This window comes from Prionailurus viverrinus, chromosome E1, assembly GCF_022837055.1.
Source record: "Prionailurus viverrinus isolate Anna chromosome E1, UM_Priviv_1.0, whole genome shotgun sequence".
NCBI lineage: Eukaryota > Metazoa > Chordata > Mammalia > Carnivora > Felidae > Prionailurus > Prionailurus viverrinus.
The window spans coordinates 49,424,923-49,442,420 of NC_062574.1; the positions used below are offsets into that span (position 1 = coordinate 49,424,923).

Consider the following 17,498-nt stretch of genomic DNA (forward strand, 5'->3'; position numbering starts at 1 on the left):
CCCCCCCCCGCGTAGAAAAAGCAGGCGGGGAGCACCGTCCCGCGGTAGTCGCGAGATGGAGGTTCCCGAGCGGGGTCGCCGGGCCGAGGCTCCCTGGAAGAAGCTGTCTAAGGAGGTAGGCGGGTTGCAGGCGGCGGCTGGGGCTGAGCTGGGCAGCGCGGAGATTGGATGCAGTTCCAGGAACGGAGCTTCGGAGCCCGTTGACCCACCGGGCGTGCCGGGCGTGCCTGCTCCGAAAGCTTTGGCGCCCCGGTCTGGTTTGCTTCTGGCCACAGGCAGCCTTTTAAGGGCAGAGAAGACCGAAGCTGTGCCGATAGCCATCCAGGGGGCCACGCTGCCGACCTCAAGCGCAGGGTCTCACCGTGCAGGCAGGTCGCAGGATGCTGGATGCAGGAAGGCTGGTGTTTACTGCCGGGTGGTTGTGAGGGCTGGAAACCACACCGGCAAAGCATGTGTTGTGATCATGCAACTGTAACTTCCTAACCAGTTTCCCCCGCATCTCAGGCAGTGGTTGGTTTGTTTGGGGGGTTTTGTTAGTTTTTTTTTTTTTTTTATTCTGGCCACTGATACATCTGAGAATCTGGTTAAGTTATGGGCACTAACCCCCCAAGAAATCCCATTCTCTGTCTCTGTCTCTCTGTCGCCCACACACTTGCCTACAATATCAGAGGACTCTCAGAAACCCGTGGCATTATCATCAGCATACTTAAGAACAGGGAGGACGGTGACAGCAGTCACCGTGTGTGCCAGGGATGGTTGTGAACGTCTGACAGGCACAGATTGTACAGATCTAAAGAACCCTGGCCAACAACCTCGTTCAGCTCGAGGAGGCAGTAACCCACATTTGAATGGCTGGTTTTACTTCGTTTATGTGCCTTATGACCTTTCACCTTGTGAGGCTGCTATTTTGCTCGTTATATAGATGTGGGAACTGAGACTCAGAGACTACGAGTTGCCCAGGGTAAAACAGCCTGTAAGTGACGGAGCATGGATGGCCCTCAACCCATCTGACTCCAGAGCCCCAGATCCTTCTGTGAAGCTACCCTGTCTTCCAGTTTCCCATTTGGGGCTTCACTCTTTCTCCTCGCCTTTGAACTTTTTCTCCAAAACCTGGTTCTTGTTACTTTTCTACATGAAGTCTGAACATCTTAGCCTGATATGTGAGACCCTCCGTCTTCCGGTCCCAGCTGCCCAGGCTCACCTCTGTGATTCAGCAGTCTGGCCTATCACTATCTCCAGACCGACCTTTGATTCCCCCCTCCTGAGCCCTGTACCTTTGCTCTGGGCCCTCCTGCAGTCAGAACCGTGGCCTCTCAGAGATAAGCTCTGCCACACTTTCTCTGCGGTGACCACCCCAGCAACCTGGCCTCCTGCAGTAGGAGTGCCCATGGTGGCATGAACCAGAACACATTTTATAAGACCTTATCTCCCCTTTAAGGCTGGCCACTAGTTTTTTTTTTTTTTTTAAATTTTTTTTTTCAACGTTTATTTATTTTTGGGACAGAGAGAGACAGAGCATGAATGGGGGAGGGGCAGAGACAGAGGGAGACACAGAATCGGAAAGAGGCTCCAGGCTCCGAGCCATCAGCCCAGAGCCTGACGCGGGGCTCGAACTCCCGGACCGCGAGATCGTGACCTGGCTGAAGTCGGACGCTTAACCGACTGCGCCACCCAGGCGCCCCAGGGCTGGCCACTAGTTAAAAGCACGGCCATAGCTCTAGACCGTGAACCTGAGAGCCCCTGTGATGTTGTATCTGAAATACGTAATTAGTTGGTGTCGGGGGAGAGTGGAGAGTGGGATACCAGGGTCTTGAAGGAAGCTGAGGGCCTCTAAAGAGCCTGAGATATTGGGGAGGGGGCTTCTCAAGGCAGGCATTCGGAGGGGTGGGGGCACGTTGTGTGGAGAACAAAGGTCTTACGGAAACTTCTGTCTGTGTTCCATAGGAGCTGGAGAATCAGTACAGCCCCAGCAGATGGGTCATCCGACTGGGAGCCGAGGAGGCCCTGAGGACCTACTCACAGATAGGGGATGAGGGTACTGGGGGCCCTCCCCTTGGATGCTGTGGGTGGTCTCTAGCATATGGCAGTGGTTCAGAATGCTGGGGGCAGGAGGAGGCTCTCGGGACAGTTCCCAAAGTCCAGGTACCACGCAAGCCTCTTTGGCTCAGGGCCAGGCATCCAGGAGCCCTCGCCACAGGTCAGCTGGAGGCAGGAAAGGCCCAACAGGCCGTGTTCCACCTCCTCTCCTGCTCGGCTGACAGTGCCCAGACCAGTGAGGCCACATGCTACAGGGGCACCAGGAAGTAGGGTGAGAAAAAGGCAGGCCTCCCACTTGGCTGAACCTGGAATGTTGTTGATATTTATAAAAAGCAAAAGGGGCTCCTGGGTGGCTCAGTCGGTTTCGGCTCAGGTCACCATCTCGCGGTTCATGAGTTCGAGCCCCGCGTCGGGCTCTGTGCCGACAGCTCGGAGCTTGAAGCCTACTTTCGATCCTGTGTCTCCCCCTCTCTCTACCCCTCCCCTGCTCACGCTCTGTGTCTCGCTGTCTCTCAATAATAAATAAACGTTAAAAAAAATTTTTTTAATTTAAAAAGTAAAACAAAATAAAATGTTGACATTTTGTTGGCCATGGACATTTAGCATTAATTATTAATTTTGATTTATATATATATATATGTTGCATTTAAATACTATTTATCTTTATATTGGTCAGCTTGGGCTGCCATTGCGAGATGCCATAGAACGGATGGCTTAAACGATAGGAATCTGTTTCTCACAGTTCTGGAGGCTAAGAAGGCCCAAGAGCGAGGTGCTGGCCAGTTTGGTTCCCTGATGAGAGTCCTCCCGGCTTGCAGACAGCTGCCTTTTCCATGCTGTCCTCACATGGCAGAGAGACAGAGCTCTGGTCTGTCTTCCTCTCCTTTTAAAAGTTTTTTAAGTTTATTTATTTTGAGAGAGAGAGAAAGAGAAAGAGCATGCACGCACGAGCAGGGGAGGGGCGGAGAGAGAGAGAGAGAATCCCCAGCGGGTTCTGCACTGTCAGCACAGACAGAACCCGATGTGGGGCTCGAACCCACGAACCCTGAGATCCTGACCTGAGCCTTTAACCGACTGAGCCACCCAGGTGCCCCCTCTTTCTTCTTATTTTTTTTTAATTTCTTTTTTAATGTTTACTTTTGAGAGAAAGAGAGGGAGAGAGAGAGACAGAGCGTGAGTAGGAGGAATGGCAGAGAGGGAGAGAGAGACAGAATCCGAAGCAGGCTCCAGGCTCTGAGCTGTCAGCACAGAGCCCAACGCAGGGCTTCAACTCACGAACCGCGAGATCGTGACCTGAACCGAAGTCAGATGCTTCACCTACTGAGCCACCCAGGCGTCCCATTCTTCCTCTTTTTATAAGGCCTCTAATCCTACCATAGCACTTCACCCCATCGAAACCCAACTACCTTCCAAAGTTAACACCTGTCATACCATCACGTTACGGGGCAGTGCTTCAACATATGAGCGCTGGGGGACACAGACCTTCAGCTCAAAAGGAACTTCATGACTGAAGTTTTGGTGCTGACGCCCCCATGCTGTACCCAGAGCAAGGGCCTCACCCCTGCTCGATGAGGTTAAATAACTTACCCAAGTCACGCAGCTCGTGATGGTAGCCACCGCCTGGAGCCGAGCTTCCAGAAAAGGGTGGGGCAGCCCGATGGGGTGAGGTGGGTCGGGCAGTGTCCGTGAGTGCGCAATAGTCGGCCTCTCCTGGAGGTGCTCCCCAGACGGGATTGCCTCCTCCCATGCAAGCTCACAGGGGGGCGGCAAAGGCACAGGAAGGGCAAGTGATGAGAAATAGATTCCTGCTGAGCCAGAAAGCCTCTCCACAAAGGACAGAGAGAGAAAGAAAATAAGTTTTTATTGAATAAGGGTTAAACCAAACTGTGATGTGCACCACAGGCAAGCTGCTAAAGAGACTGTGAAACCAGAAAGAAACCTCACCCTTTTTTTTTTTTAAAAAAAAAGCTTTTATTTGTTTATGCATTTAAGTCATCTCGACGCCCAACATGGGGCTCAAACTCACGACCCAGAGATCGAGAGTTGCACGCCCTCCCTACTGAGGCAGGCAGGCAGCCCAGAAACCTCACCTTTTTATGCAGGCAGGCAGATATACCCCCACTGCATACCTGTTCTCAAGATAAATGATAGCTGTGCTGAAGCAGGTGGCCTCACAGTGCCACTTGTCCCCCTAGATCTTCCTAAGTCCACCTGGTAATGAGGGTGGCCATCTGTGCTTGCCAATTGCCTTTATCCAGAGGAAAGAGAAACCTTCCCGTAGCTTAACAACAAAGTAGTTGTGTAACTTGGAGCCGGGCACCTGTAGAAGGTAGGCTCCTGTCTGACCGCAGAATCTGGGGGTAGGGGCACTGTATTTTGATGATTACATTGCAAAGTGATGACGCCCCAGGTCCTGGAGGAAAACATTCCGAGGTTGGAAAACTGGCAAGAGACTCGTTTAGCTCTTCAAAATATTTACATACACTTCAAAGGGGAGAGAAAAGATTCTCTGGGCGCCCTGCCTCTGCTAGCTTCCTCTGGTCCTAGTCCACGCCCCTCTCCAGGAGAACCAATCACCAGTGACGTGGGTGGAGCCTCGTGTCCGACCGCCTCTACTAGGGATCCCCACCCCACTACCTTCGCAGGCTCCCGGCTTGGGCTTTTCCCTCTCCACCGGAAAAGTGAAAGGAGAAAAACAAAGGCACAAAAGATACAAGCCCCAATTTTGTTGTACATATAAAATTGACCATTCTAACCATTTTAAAGCGTACAGTTCGGTGGCGTTTAGAACCTTCAAGATTTGTGCAGCCATCATCAGTACCTTGTTCCAAATATCATTTTCGTTGCCTCAGAAGGAGCCCTACCATCAGTCACTCCCCATTTCCCCCCCTCGCCGTCTCTGTCTATGGATTTACCTATTCTGGACACCCGGTCGGAATGGAATCCTTACATGTACGTGTGGCCTTTTGTGGCCGGCTTCTTGGCATAATGTTCTGGAGCTCCATCCACGGTATATAATGCCGATCACTACTTCACGCCTTCGTCGTATGGACCTACCACGTCTTGTTTATTCACTGACAGACATTTGGGCTGTCCGCCTTTTGACAACTGTGAATAGGGCTGCTGTGAACATCCGTGTACACGTTTTCGTTTGAAAGCTCTTGATTTCTTATTACTAAGACCAGTAGACAAAGCCGTTGGACACAATTGCATACGTTCCAAATGCTTACTTTCACTTTGCGTATTTAGCTCATCATAGACCAGTAGCAAACAGGGTAGGGCTCCCAGTATCCCCAGATCGCAGGCCAAGCAGCCCTGCTCTGCGCCACCTTGGCTATTTTTAGGTAACCATTGTTTTCTTATTACAAAAGGAGCATATGCTTACTCAAATAGATTTACAAAATAAAATCATCAATAATTCCACCACCCATCGTTAACCAGAGGGTGGCTGATGGGACCCTGCCATTTTTAAAAGTGCTGCCACAGCCTGGTGGAATAAGGTCTTCAGCCTTTCTGGGACCGTGTGGTCCCCCTGCTGTATCTTGCATAAGTCCCTAAGGACTCTGGTCTCCACTTCCTCTAATCCCCCTGACATGTGCTCTGGATGGGTCCCCGGGCCTGGGGTTTCTGTCTGTAAGAGTTTGGATACTTTGAGTTGCAAATAATAGAAAGTCAGTTTCTTCAGTATCAAAAAGAGGACCTTTTAATGAGGTCTATTCATTGACGTCCTCCCGTGTTCCGGCCCTGGGGTCCAGAGACTGGAGGGCTGGTGGTGTTCACCCTCGGTAGGGAGGCTGTGAGTCACCTCGTTCTCTGCCCCTGCACCCAGCTGCCCGTCACCAGCCGCGGGGTCCACTCCTGGAGAGAAACAGTTCCTCTCTTTCTCAGGGTCAGCTGAGTTTTTTAATATCTGAGGGAGACACGTCCATGATAGTGCATGTCTACAGCTGTGTGGTTTGAATCACTCTTCAACTCAGAACGTAAATTTCATAGTCTTTTCTTAGTTCTGGCACAAAATGAATCTGGCTGGTCCATGTATACTTTAAGAACTCTTGAGAAGGGGCGCCTGGGTGGCTCAGTCGGGTAAGCCTCTAACTCTCGGTTTCAGCTCAGGTCATGATTTCACAGTTCATGAGATCGAGCCTCACGTCAGCCTCTGTGCTGACAATGCAGAACTTGCTTGGGATTCTCTCTGTCTCTCTCTGCTCCTCCCCTGCTTGCTTGCGTGCTCTCTCAAATAAATAAATAAACTTTTTTTTAAAAATGAGAAATGAATAGACCTACTAATGCAGAAATTCCACTGCTGAGAGTGCTTCCTTCAGACCCCCACGCACAGTGGTGACGTGTGCACGGGGCTGATCACGGCAGGGTTACTTGTGCTAACCCAGCCCAGATGCCTCCAGCAGAGGACTCCTTCCCCAGGTGCCGATCCATTCAATGAATATTTACTGGGTGCCTGACATGTACTGGTCACTCATTTTGTGCACGGACTACATCAGTGAGCAAAACACACAAACCCCTGCCCGTGCATCAATGTGAATCTTTTTCTCTGTCTTCTTATTTTATTATTTAAAAATAAATTTTTGGGGGGCGCCTGGGTGGCTCGGTCGGTTAAGCATCCGACTTCGGCTCAGGTCATGATCACGGTCTGTGACTTCGAGCCTCGCGTCGGGCTCTGTGCTGACAGCTCAGAGCCTGGAGCCTGTTTCAGATTCTGTGTCTCCCCCTCTCTCTGCCCCTCTCCTGTTCATGCTCTGTCTCTCTCTGTCTCAAAAATAAATAAACGTTCGGGGTGCCTGGGTGGCGCAGTCGGTGAAGCGTCCGACTTCAGCCAGGTCACGATCTCGCGGTCCGGGAGTTCGAGCCCCGCGTCGGGCTCTGGGCTGATGGCTCAGAGCCTGGAGCCTGTTTCCGATTCTGTGTCTCCCTCTCTCTCTGCCCCTCCCCCCGTTCATGCTCTGTCTCTCTCTGTCCCAAAAATAAATAAACGTTGAAAAAAAAATTTAAAAAAAAAATAAACGTTAAAAAAAATAAAAAATAAATAAATAAATATATTTTTTTTAACTTTTATTTATTTATTTTGGAAGAGAGAGAAAGCTCATGCTGGTACACACAAGCAGGGGAGGGGCAGAGAGGAGAGACAGAATCCCACACCGGCTCCTGGCCATCAGCGCAGAGCCTGGTGCAGGGCTCACACTCACAAATTGTGAGTTGTTTCTTTTTTTTTTTTTTTTTGAGCAGCAGGCAAAGGTTTACTAGAGTATAAGATCAGAAAGCAGGAGGAGTATGAAAGCTCTCTTTACAGAGAGGGGGGCATTCAAAAGTGAATGCCCCACAAGTTGTGAGATCATGACCTGAGCTGAGATCAAGAGTCGGAGGCTTAACCGACTGCGCCCCCCTGGTGCCCCCCTTCTTACTGTATTATCGAAATACAGTTGACTTACAAGGTATATTAATTTCAGGTGTATAACGCAATGATTCAACAGTTCTCTACATGACTCTGTGCTCATCATGAGAAGCGGAGTCACCATCTGTCACCTTCCACGTTATCACAGTGGTTTTGCCTGTATTCTCTGCTGTCTTTCACTGTGATTCTTTTTTTTTTTTTTTTGGAGAGACAGAGACAGAGTGCAAGTGGGGGAGGGGCAGAGAGGGAGGGAGACACAGAATCGGAAGGAGGCACCAGGCTCTGAGCCGTCAGCTCTAACTCGTGAATCGAGAGGTCATGACCTGGGTCGAAGTGGGACGCTTCACTGACGGAGCCACCCAGGTGCCCTGGTCGTGACTCTTAACGGGGCAGGGGAAGAGGACAAAGTCAATGCCGTGGTCCGTTAGAAGGGACAAGCGCTCTGGCAGTATGGAGCAGGCGAGGCGGGTGCTGGACAGTGGGTGTTAGGGTGGCCAGGGTCGACCCCTAGAGGAAGGTGTGCTGGGCAGGGTTGATTTTGTAGAGCCCCAGGGCTTTTGGGGGTCGTGTGCCAGATGCTGTGGACTGAATCTTTGTGCCCTCCCCAGATTCACATGTTGAAGCCTTAACCCTTAGGGTGGCTGTATTTGGAGTGATCAGGTGAATTGAGGTCATAAGCGTGGGGTCCTGACCTGGCTGGATTCTTAGAAGAGACGCCCGAGGGCTTGCCTCCCTAGAGAGGCCAAGAGCCCCACAGGCCCACCCAGAAGAGGCGTGTATGCACCCAGTGAGGAGGTGCTCACCTGCCACCCAAGGGGAGGGCCGTCCCCAGACACAAGCCCCTCTGGCGCCTGGATCTAGGCCTTCCGGGACCCAGAACTGTGAAAAGTAAGTGTAGGTTAAGCCCCCGCACCCTGTGGTATTTGGTCACAGCAGTGGGAGCCAACTCGCGCAGGAGCCCCGGACGGACTTGAACCTGAGAGGGAAAGGTGCGCCCAGGACTGGCTCACACCTGTGGCGGGAGAGCATTTGGCGGAAGAAGTAGGAAAGCCGCGAGGGCCGGCCTTGCTTCCAGCGGAGAAGGGGAGGGACATCCAACAAGGTAGTTGCGGGGGAGGCGGGAGGAGACGCACGGAGAGGATTTCCTGATGATGGGATGTGGTTTGTCGGGCCTGCGCAACTGGCATGACTGGTTAGCATGCAACCCTCAGATGGAATATAAGAGCGAAGGAAGGTCTATAAAGAAGGGAAGAACAAGGAAGCTATGTGCAGATGGGGAAAGCTCTCCAAGAAACACTACGCGAAGTGGGCAGGGCAGACACGTATTTTATATGCTGCCATTTGGACGAAAGGTTGAGAGGGTCTATATCCGTGTTAGTAACGGAGGTCACCTTGGCAAGGGGCTGGGAAAGCAGGCAGGTGAGAGGCGGTGAGGGAACGTTTCACTGGAAAGCCTTTTTTTTTTTTTTTTTAACGTGTATTTATTGGGAGAGGTGGGGGAGGGGCAGAGAGCGAGGGAGAGAAAGAGAATCCCAGACAGACTCTGCGTTGTCAGTGCAGACATGGAGTTCAAGCTCAGAACCATGAGATCATGACCTGAGCTGAAATCAAGAGTTGGACGCTTAACCGGCTGAGCCACCCAGGCACCCGTAGGAAGCCGTGTGTGCGTGTGTGTGTGTGTGTGTGTGTGTGTGTGAACCATACAAACATATTGTGTCTCCATAAGAAAAATTAATGACAGGGGCGCCTGGGTGGCTCAGTCGATTGAGCGTCCAACTTTGGCTCAGGTCATGATCTCGCGGTTCGTGAGTTTGAGCCCCGCGTCGGGCTCTGTGCTGACAGCTCGGGGCCTGGAGCCTGCTTCGGATTCTGTGTCTCCCTCTCTGCTCCTCCCCCTGCTTACACACTCTCTCTCCCTCAGAAATAAATAAACATTATGGGGCACCTGGGTGGCGCAGTTGGTTAAACGTCGGACTTCAGCCAGGTCACGATCTTGCGGTCCGTGAGTTCGAGCCCCGCGTCAGGCTCTGGGCTGATGGCTCAGAGCCTGGAGCCTGCTTCCGATTCTGTGTCTCCCTCTCTCTCTGCCCCTCCCCCATTCATGCTCTGTCTCTCTCTGTCCCAAAAATAAATAAACGTTGAAAAAAAAGAAATAAACATTAAATAATTATCTAATTAATAATAGATCCATTCCGTAAAGCATGGCCTTCAGAGTGAGCTGTGTCCAGTGTGGCCGGCACAGGGGGAGCCTGATTTGTTCCGTTCGTTAGACACTTGCAGGAGTCACACCTCAGGCTCTCTGAGCAGCTGGTCGCTTTGGGAGATGGGAAGTCTCCCCCTGCTGCTGCCCAGCACCAGAGAGGGAGCAGGGACGCACAGCAAGCCACATCTCTCTCCTCTAAGAAGCCTCTCAGGCTTCACTCTCAGGACAGGGGCGTCCGTAGACAAGGTCTGACAGCAAAACTGGTTTTACAGCCCCTTGGCCTGTTCTGCAGAGGCAGCCTGGTCTCTGGTTTTGGCATGGGGGGAAACTTGGCATCTCCCATCATTTTTGTTTCTGTTGGCCTTGAGCCGTCTCTCTGAATGGAGACGGCCTATTTTACCAGTTAGTTTATGCCTAAACACACTTTATACAAACTATCTTTTTCTACTGGGTTTGTCCCTTCTAGAGTTGCAGAATCATCCAGCCAAGAGGTGCACTGGTTTCCTTTTGGGCCCGCCTCTATGGACCCCAAGGTTGGGGACCTGGGCACCTCCAGGGACACGGATCCCAAGTTCATGTCTCACTGCTCCAATGTTCAGTATCAGAAAGATCACACTGACCAGGCTCTATTGTATTTATGTAAACTGTTTTGCAATTAATCTCCACACCCAACATGGGGCTCAAACTCACAACCCCGAGATCCAGAGTCACTTGCTCTACTGACTGAGACAGCCAGGCACCCCTTCTTTTTGATTAGTACATGTTGGGTCCTATTTATGCAATCTTTGTCTATCCCAAGATCATGGAGATCTCCCGTTTTCTTTTCCAAGAGGTTTGTGGCTTCTCTTTCATGTTTAGATAGACCATCAGGAACTGATCTGATGTGGTGTGAGGTAAGGATCAAGAAACTTTTTTTTTAACGTTTATTTATTTATTTATGTTTTAATTTTTTTTTCAATGTTTTTTATTAATTTTTGGGACAGAGAGAGACACAGCATGAACGGGGGAGGGGCAGAGAGAGAGGGAGACACAGAATCGGAAACAGGCTCCAGGCTCCGAGCCATCAGCCCAGAGCCTGACGCGGGGCTCGAACTCACGGACCGCGAGATCGTGACCTGGCTGAAGTCGGACGCTTCACCGACTGCGCCACCCAGGCGCCCCACTGTGGGCATCTTTAAAACAAGTCCTTGGGAATGTTTCTGATTATTTCCTTATAAAAATTACGTGCATAAGGACTCATGCGTCAAGGAGTGTGATCTTCTCGGGGTTTGATACATATCGTTATTTATTTGAAGTGAGTTTATATCTTGCTTCCCTAGAAGATTGATTTTCCAGAGACTTGCAAAAGTTTATACTTCCTGGAGTGTGAAACAGAGTACGACGCACAAAATGGGCGCGTAAGAAAGTGGTGGTAAAAGGTGACCTTCAGAACCACAGCTCACTTACAGACAGATGTCAGCACATAGTGTTGGTCGCACTTGGATGGGACAGTCTGGTCTCTTTGCAACTACGCCCCCAGGGGAGGCTCCAGAGCCCGGCACAGTTGATCATGAGGACTTGGGGGGGAGGGGCACCTTTCATGGAGTTCTGAAACGTGGGGCTGATCAGCCGACCCAGAGGGGCTTTCAGCAGAGAGGTTTCTACCTTCGGTAAAATGGAAAACAGCTGCAGGTCAGCAGGTCGTGCTAATAGCGACCTGTCCACTTCTCGAGACAGCTACTAAGAGGGCCCGAGCCACCAGGAGGAACCTGCTGCATGTCCCCTACGGAGACGGCGAGGGGGAGAACCTGGACATCTACTTTCCCGAGCAAGTGTCTGAAGGTAGGCGAATGGGCGGGTGGTCCCGCAGCAGGGCTCAGCCGGGCACCCGGCTCAGCCCCCACGCTCTCTGTCTGTCTTACAGCCTCGCCTTTCTGTGTGTTCTTCCATGGCGGGTACTGGCAGAGCGGAAGGTGAGTCGGGAGCTTGGATGAACAGGGACAAAGGGACATCCATCCTTCCCTGGTGTAGGAGATCGTGCGAGCTGCTGCTTCAAACTGTGTGTCTGACCACAGGAGTGCATTCTCTCACAGTTCTGGAGGCCAGGAGTCGGAGATAAAGGTGTGGGCAGGGCCCTGCTCCCTCCAGAGGCGCCGGGGGAGAACCCACTCCTGCGTCTTCCAGCGGCTGGGGGCTCTGGGTTTTCGTTGGCTGTGGCCGCATCACCCCCATCTCTGCGTCTATCCTCATGGGGCCTCCTCTGTGTCCGTGTCTCAGGTCATCCCCCGCCCTTCTCTTATAGTGTCACCAGTCATGGGATTTATGCCCACCCTGAATCAGGGATGATCTCACCTCGGGATCCTTAACTACATCTCCGTCTCTCTTTCTGCAGTAAAGATACATCAGCCTTCATGGTCAACCCACTGACAGCACAGGGAGTGGCCGTGGTGATAGTGGCTTATGACATAGCCCCCAAAGGTAAGGACGATGGTCTCACAGGTTCGAAGCCTGGTGGGCTTTGGAGGGGAGAGAGCCCCTGACGGACCCTGCCCCGACTCGTGTTCTCTGTGCAGGTACCCTGGACCAGATGGTAGACCAAGTGACCCGGAGCATCGTGTATATCCAGAAGCAGTATCCACGCAACGAGTAGGTATCACTGCAGCTTTCCCTTTTGCCAGACGATGTGGGAGGACCGTGGATTCAGCCCCCCGGGATGCAGCCCAGCTGCTCCCTCTGGCCTGTGGAGCAGAAGGCGAACCGGGACTCCTCGATACCGACCTGATGCACTCGGGCCACCGAATGCAAATCCGGCTCTCTCTCCTCTGACCCAACCCAGGGGGATTTACCTGTGCGGACACTCGGCTGGGGCCCACCTGGCCGCCATGATGCTCCTGGCCGACTGGACCAAGCATGCAGTCACACCCAACCTCAGAGGTTTCCCTGGGACTGCGGGCTGGCCGGGCAGCCTTCTCCCTCCCCAGATGGGCCCGAGGGCCGCACCGGCTGCACAAAATCCCAACAGCCATGACGTGCTTGAGCTGGGGGCTTGGAGCCCTGTGACGTGGGCTCGTCTTTGCTTCTTCTCTACCCCTACCCTGGTCTCGCCCCTTTGGGGCTGGCCCCATATTGCCCCACCGTGTGCCTGCAGGAAGCCTGGTATGGGTGGGGTGTTGGCCCCACCTAGAGCCTGGCCCTCTGACTGCTCTTCACCTTTACAGGCTTTTTCCTGGTAAGTGGGATCTATGACCTAGAGCCCATCGTGTTCACCTCTCAGAACGGCCCTCTCCTCATGACCCTGTGAGTCACTTGCCCCCTCCTTCCCCAGCTGAGCTTGAACCTACCAGGCGGGCCAGGGGTGACGCGCGGGCTTTTCTCCGTCCTGACCCATGCCTGCCTCCCCCCCCCCACCCCCGCATCAGGGAGGATGCTCGGAGGAATGGTCCACAGCAGCTCCTGGAGGCGGCCCCAACGCAGCCCGTGGATCCCGCCTGCCACGTGCTGGTGATCGTGGGCCAACACGACTCCCCCGAATTCTCCCGACAGTCCAGGGAATTTTATCAGGTACCCCCAGCACCCCGCTCCTGGCCGGAGGTTGAGGGTCATGCGCTGTCATTACCTTCCCCTTTATTTCACCCAAAGGGACCCCAAGACCATCAGCCATTTATTCAACAAATACCGAGCGAGCACCTGCTCCGGGTCAGGCAGGGCCCTGCTGCCTCACGCTCCTGCTTGGCCCTTTTTTTCTACCCAGACACTGTGCAGAGGAGGATGGAACGCCTCGTTTGAAGAACTCCACGATGTGGATCACTTTGAAATCATCTGGAAGCTAACCCAGGACGACTACGTGCTCACCCAGGTGGGGCACATCCCTTCACTGTGGAGGGCATGGGTCCTGCCTTAGCACCCCCGGACATACGGACAGGAGGGTAGGTGGGGAGCACAGAGGAGTCATTCACTAGTTCCTTGGCCTCCGGGAGGCTGGGGACCCTACGGTAGGACTTGAGTCCCCCCCTGGCTTCCTAGACTTCACCTCTCTTTGAAAGAGCCCCAGAGTCTGTGCCTGGGCACACAGGTGGGAGCTGCACGGGGCTTGGTGCCGAGGCGGAGAGGCATTGATCTGGGCCAAGGAAAGTGTTAGCCTGTGTTAAGCATAAGGCAGAGCCAACTCCATACAGGACAAGATGGGCAGATTTGGTTCAGAAATGTTGATTACAACTTAAACGTGGAGAATCCTTTTGAAAATCAAACATTACAATTTTAACGTGGAGAATTCTTTCACAAGTCAAAGAATAAGCTGGGGAGAGTATTTGCCACAGACCTGGCAGATACAGAGTTACCATTTCTCTTCTCTTCTTTTTCTTTTTCTCCACCCCCCTCCCACCCCCAACGGGAAAGTGGTTCTTCAGAACTTCACTTTTAATCAGCTGCCACCTCAGTAAGGCTTTGATAGCATTCAGTGTTTTTTTTTTTAATTTTTAAAAAATATTTTTGAACGAGAGAGAGACACACACACACACACAGAGCAGGGGAGGGGCAGGGAGAGAGGGAGACACAGAATCCGAAGCAGGTTCCAGGCTCCGAGCCATCAGCACAGAGCCCGACACGGGGCTCGAACCCACGAACTGTTGAGATCATGACCTGGGCCAAAGTCGGATGCTTAACTGACTGAGCCACCCAGGCACCCCTATAGCATTCAGTTTAATTCTTACATAACTAATATTCTTACTGTATAAAGAGTACTTTCAAATCAATAAGAACTGTTTTAATTTCTATTTAGAAACAGACAAAAATGGATAAAGAATAAGGGATAGTTTAAGAAAAAATATAAATGGCCAATAAACATGGGGGGAAGATTATACCAGTGATATTAGAAATGTCACTTAAAGGGGCGCCTGGGTGGCGCAGTCGGTTAAGCGTCCGACTTCAGCCAGGTCACGATCTCGCGGTCCGTGAGTTCGAGCCCCGCGTCAGGCTCTGGGCTGATGGCTCAGAGCCTGGAGCCTGTTTCCGATTCTGTGTCTCCCTCTCTCTCTGCCCCTCCCCCGTTCATGCTCTGTCTCTCTCTGTCCCAAAAATAAATAAATGTTGAAAGAAATGTCACTTAAAATGACAGTCCTTTCCCACCTGTCATTGGAAATATTCTAATAAGGGGCGCCTGGGTGGCACAGTCGGTTAAGCGTCCGACTTCAGCCAGGTCACGATCTCGCGGTCCGTGAGTTCGAGGTCCGTGAGTTCGAGCCCCGCGTCAGGCTCTGGGCTGATGGCTCAGAGCCTGGAGCCTGTTTCCGATTCTGTGTCTCCCTCTCTCTCTGCCCCTCCCCCGTTCATGCTGTGTCTCTCTCTGTCCCAAAAATAAATAAACATTGAAAAAAAAATTTAAAAAAAATAAAAAAGAAAATATTCTAATAAGGGGCGCCTGGGTGCAGTTAGTTAAGAGCACCCGACTCTTGATTTTGGCTCAGGTCATGATCTCGTGGTTTCATAGGTTCAGCTCCATGTCAGGCTCTGTACTGGCAGCACAGAGCCTGCTTGGGATTCTCTCTCTCTCTCTCTCTCTCTCTCTCTCTCTGTCTCTCTCTCTCTGTCTCTCTCTCCCTCTCTCTGCCCCCACTCCCAACACACTGTCTCTGTCTCTCTCAAAATAAATAAACAAATGTCTAAAAAATTAAAAAATAGAAAAAAAAGGAAGAGGAAAATGTTCTAATGATAATTATGCCCAGCACTGCTGGAGAGATGGTGGAGGGGGTCCTCTCCAGTTCTGCCGGGGGGCGCACAGCCTGGCACTATGGATCCAAACCCACTAGCCCAGTAATTCTGCTGCTTGGAATTTCTCTTCCGGATAATCAAAGAAATACACAGAGATAGCCCCTGCAACTGTATTAATATTCAAAACTGGGAAACAACCTAAATGTCCCAATGAGGTTACATTATGACATAATCAGGTAATGGAACACAGTTTGTGAAAATTAGTTAGGATACATCAAATTGATTCAGATGTGAAAGCAAAAACACAAGAAACAACTGATATTCCCAATTCAATGATACACAGACAGCTAGACCCCTGGAGGCATATGTATGCATACGAAAAACTCAATTATCAGTGGTATCACACAGTGCATTTTATTTTTTTTTTTATTTTTTTTTTATTTTTTCAACGTTTATTTATTTTTGGGACAGAGAGACACAGAGCATGAACGGGGGAGGGGCAGAGAGAGAGGGAGACACAGAATCGGAAACAGGCTCCAGGCTCCCAGCCGTCAGCCCAGAGCCCGACGTGGGGCTCGAACTCACGGACCGTGAGATCGTGACCTGGCTGAAGTCGGACGCTTCACCAACTGTGCCACCCAGGCGCCCCACACAGTGCATTTTAAAAATTCATTTCCAAAAAAACCCAAAATTCATTTCCAGGGGCGCCTGGGTGGCGCAGTCGGTGAAGCGTCCGACTTCAGCTCAGGTCATGATCTCATGGTTCATGAGTTCTAGCCCTGTGTCAGGCTCTATGCTGACAGCTTGGAGCCTGGAACCTGCTTCCGATTCTGTCTCCTTCTCTCTCTGCCCCTCCCCCACTCACACTCTGTCTCTCTCTCAAAAATAAACAGTAGGGGCGCCTGGGTGGCTCGGTCGGTTAAGCGTCCGACTTCGGCTCAGGTCATGATCTCGCAGTTCGTGAGTTCGAGCCCCGCGTCAGGCTGTATGCTGACAGCTCAGAGCCTGGAGCCTGCTTCCGATTCTGTGTCTCCCTCTCTCTCTGCCCCTCCCCCGTTCATGCTCTGTCTCTCTCTGTCCCAAAAATAAAAAAACGTTGAAAAAAAAAATTAAAAAAAATAAATAAAATAAACAGTAAAAAAAAAAAAACAAAAAACCGCAATTCCACATTTGCTAACATGAGCACGTATTACTTAAAAAAAATGTGTTTTTTATTTTATTTTTTTTTTTTTGAGACAGCACCAGTGGGGGAGGGGCAAAGAGATTGGGAGACCCAGAATCCCAAGCGGGCTCCACCCCGTCAGGGTGGAGCCCCACGCGGGGCTCGAACTCATGAACCGTGAGATCATGACCCGAGCGGAAATCAAAGAGCCACCCAGGCGCCCCCTCATGTGTCTTTTCTTATCGCTGCAGATGATTTTGAGAACAATCCTCCAGGAGCCCTGACGGCATTGGACCCCCACCAGCGGGCACCCCGATGGTGAAGCTCCCCCCCAGGACCCCGCGGGCTTCCCCTTCCTGCCAACCTGGCCTCTCCCCACGCCCAGGAGCGCCTCCATTTTCTCTGAACACCACTAAAAATCTCCACGGCGTTTTGCTGGTCTGGATACATCAGATCGATTCAGATGTGAAAGCTGAATGTAGCATGTAATTTGAAACACTAAAATATTCAAAACGCTTCCACGCACGATGCAGGCACACGAGAATGACATTATAGGAGTGACTTGAATTTATTCCAGATCGTCAAAGGAAATGAGTCACAAAGTGTGGGACTTCGTTTAACGTTTGCAACAAATTCCTTGTGGGACACCCACAGCTGCTGGCAGGAAACCCAGGCTGTCTCCACACCTAGGTCAAGAATTGCGCCCCCTAGGTTATGCCCTGTCAAAGCAAAATGACTTAAACTAAGCAAAAGACAGAACAAATATGTGTCCGCCACCTCTATGATCCTATTTTCACTTAAGAAGGATGCATAGACCTCTATGTGGGCACGTGACATACGATACACAGATATCTATAGATCTAGAAAAAAAGACCAGTGGGATATACACAGGGTAACAGCAGTAAACAAAGCGAGATCGTGGGAAATTTTAATTTCTTCCTCTCATCTAATATAAATGATTGTATTACTATAAACAATTGAATATAAAAGTTATACTAAATAGA

General features: G+C 51.3%; 1 protein-coding gene across 5 annotated transcripts; it reads left to right on the forward strand.

The window, feature by feature from the left end:
- Positions 1 to 16: 16 nt before the first annotated feature.
- On the forward strand, positions 17 to 17,498 carry AFMID (arylformamidase). Of its 5 annotated transcripts, none has more exons than XM_047833699.1 (11): positions 17 to 115; positions 1,945 to 2,035; positions 11,319 to 11,468; positions 11,551 to 11,599; positions 12,019 to 12,104; positions 12,200 to 12,272; positions 12,463 to 12,560; positions 12,845 to 12,923; positions 13,046 to 13,187; positions 13,378 to 13,552; positions 16,746 to 17,498. In XM_047833699.1, the coding sequence occupies exons 1-10, from the start codon at positions 56 to 58 to the stop codon at positions 13,525 to 13,527; spliced, it is 978 nt and encodes a 325-aa protein (XP_047689655.1). In that variant the 5' UTR covers positions 17 to 55; the 3' UTR covers positions 13,528 to 13,552; positions 16,746 to 17,498. The 5 variants fall into 5 exon arrangements, 4 of the variants coding, with proteins under 4 accessions (XP_047689655.1, XP_047689656.1, XP_047689657.1 ...); XM_047833700.1 differs by having other exon boundaries at positions 13,378 to 13,482; XM_047833701.1 differs by having other exon boundaries at positions 11,364 to 11,468.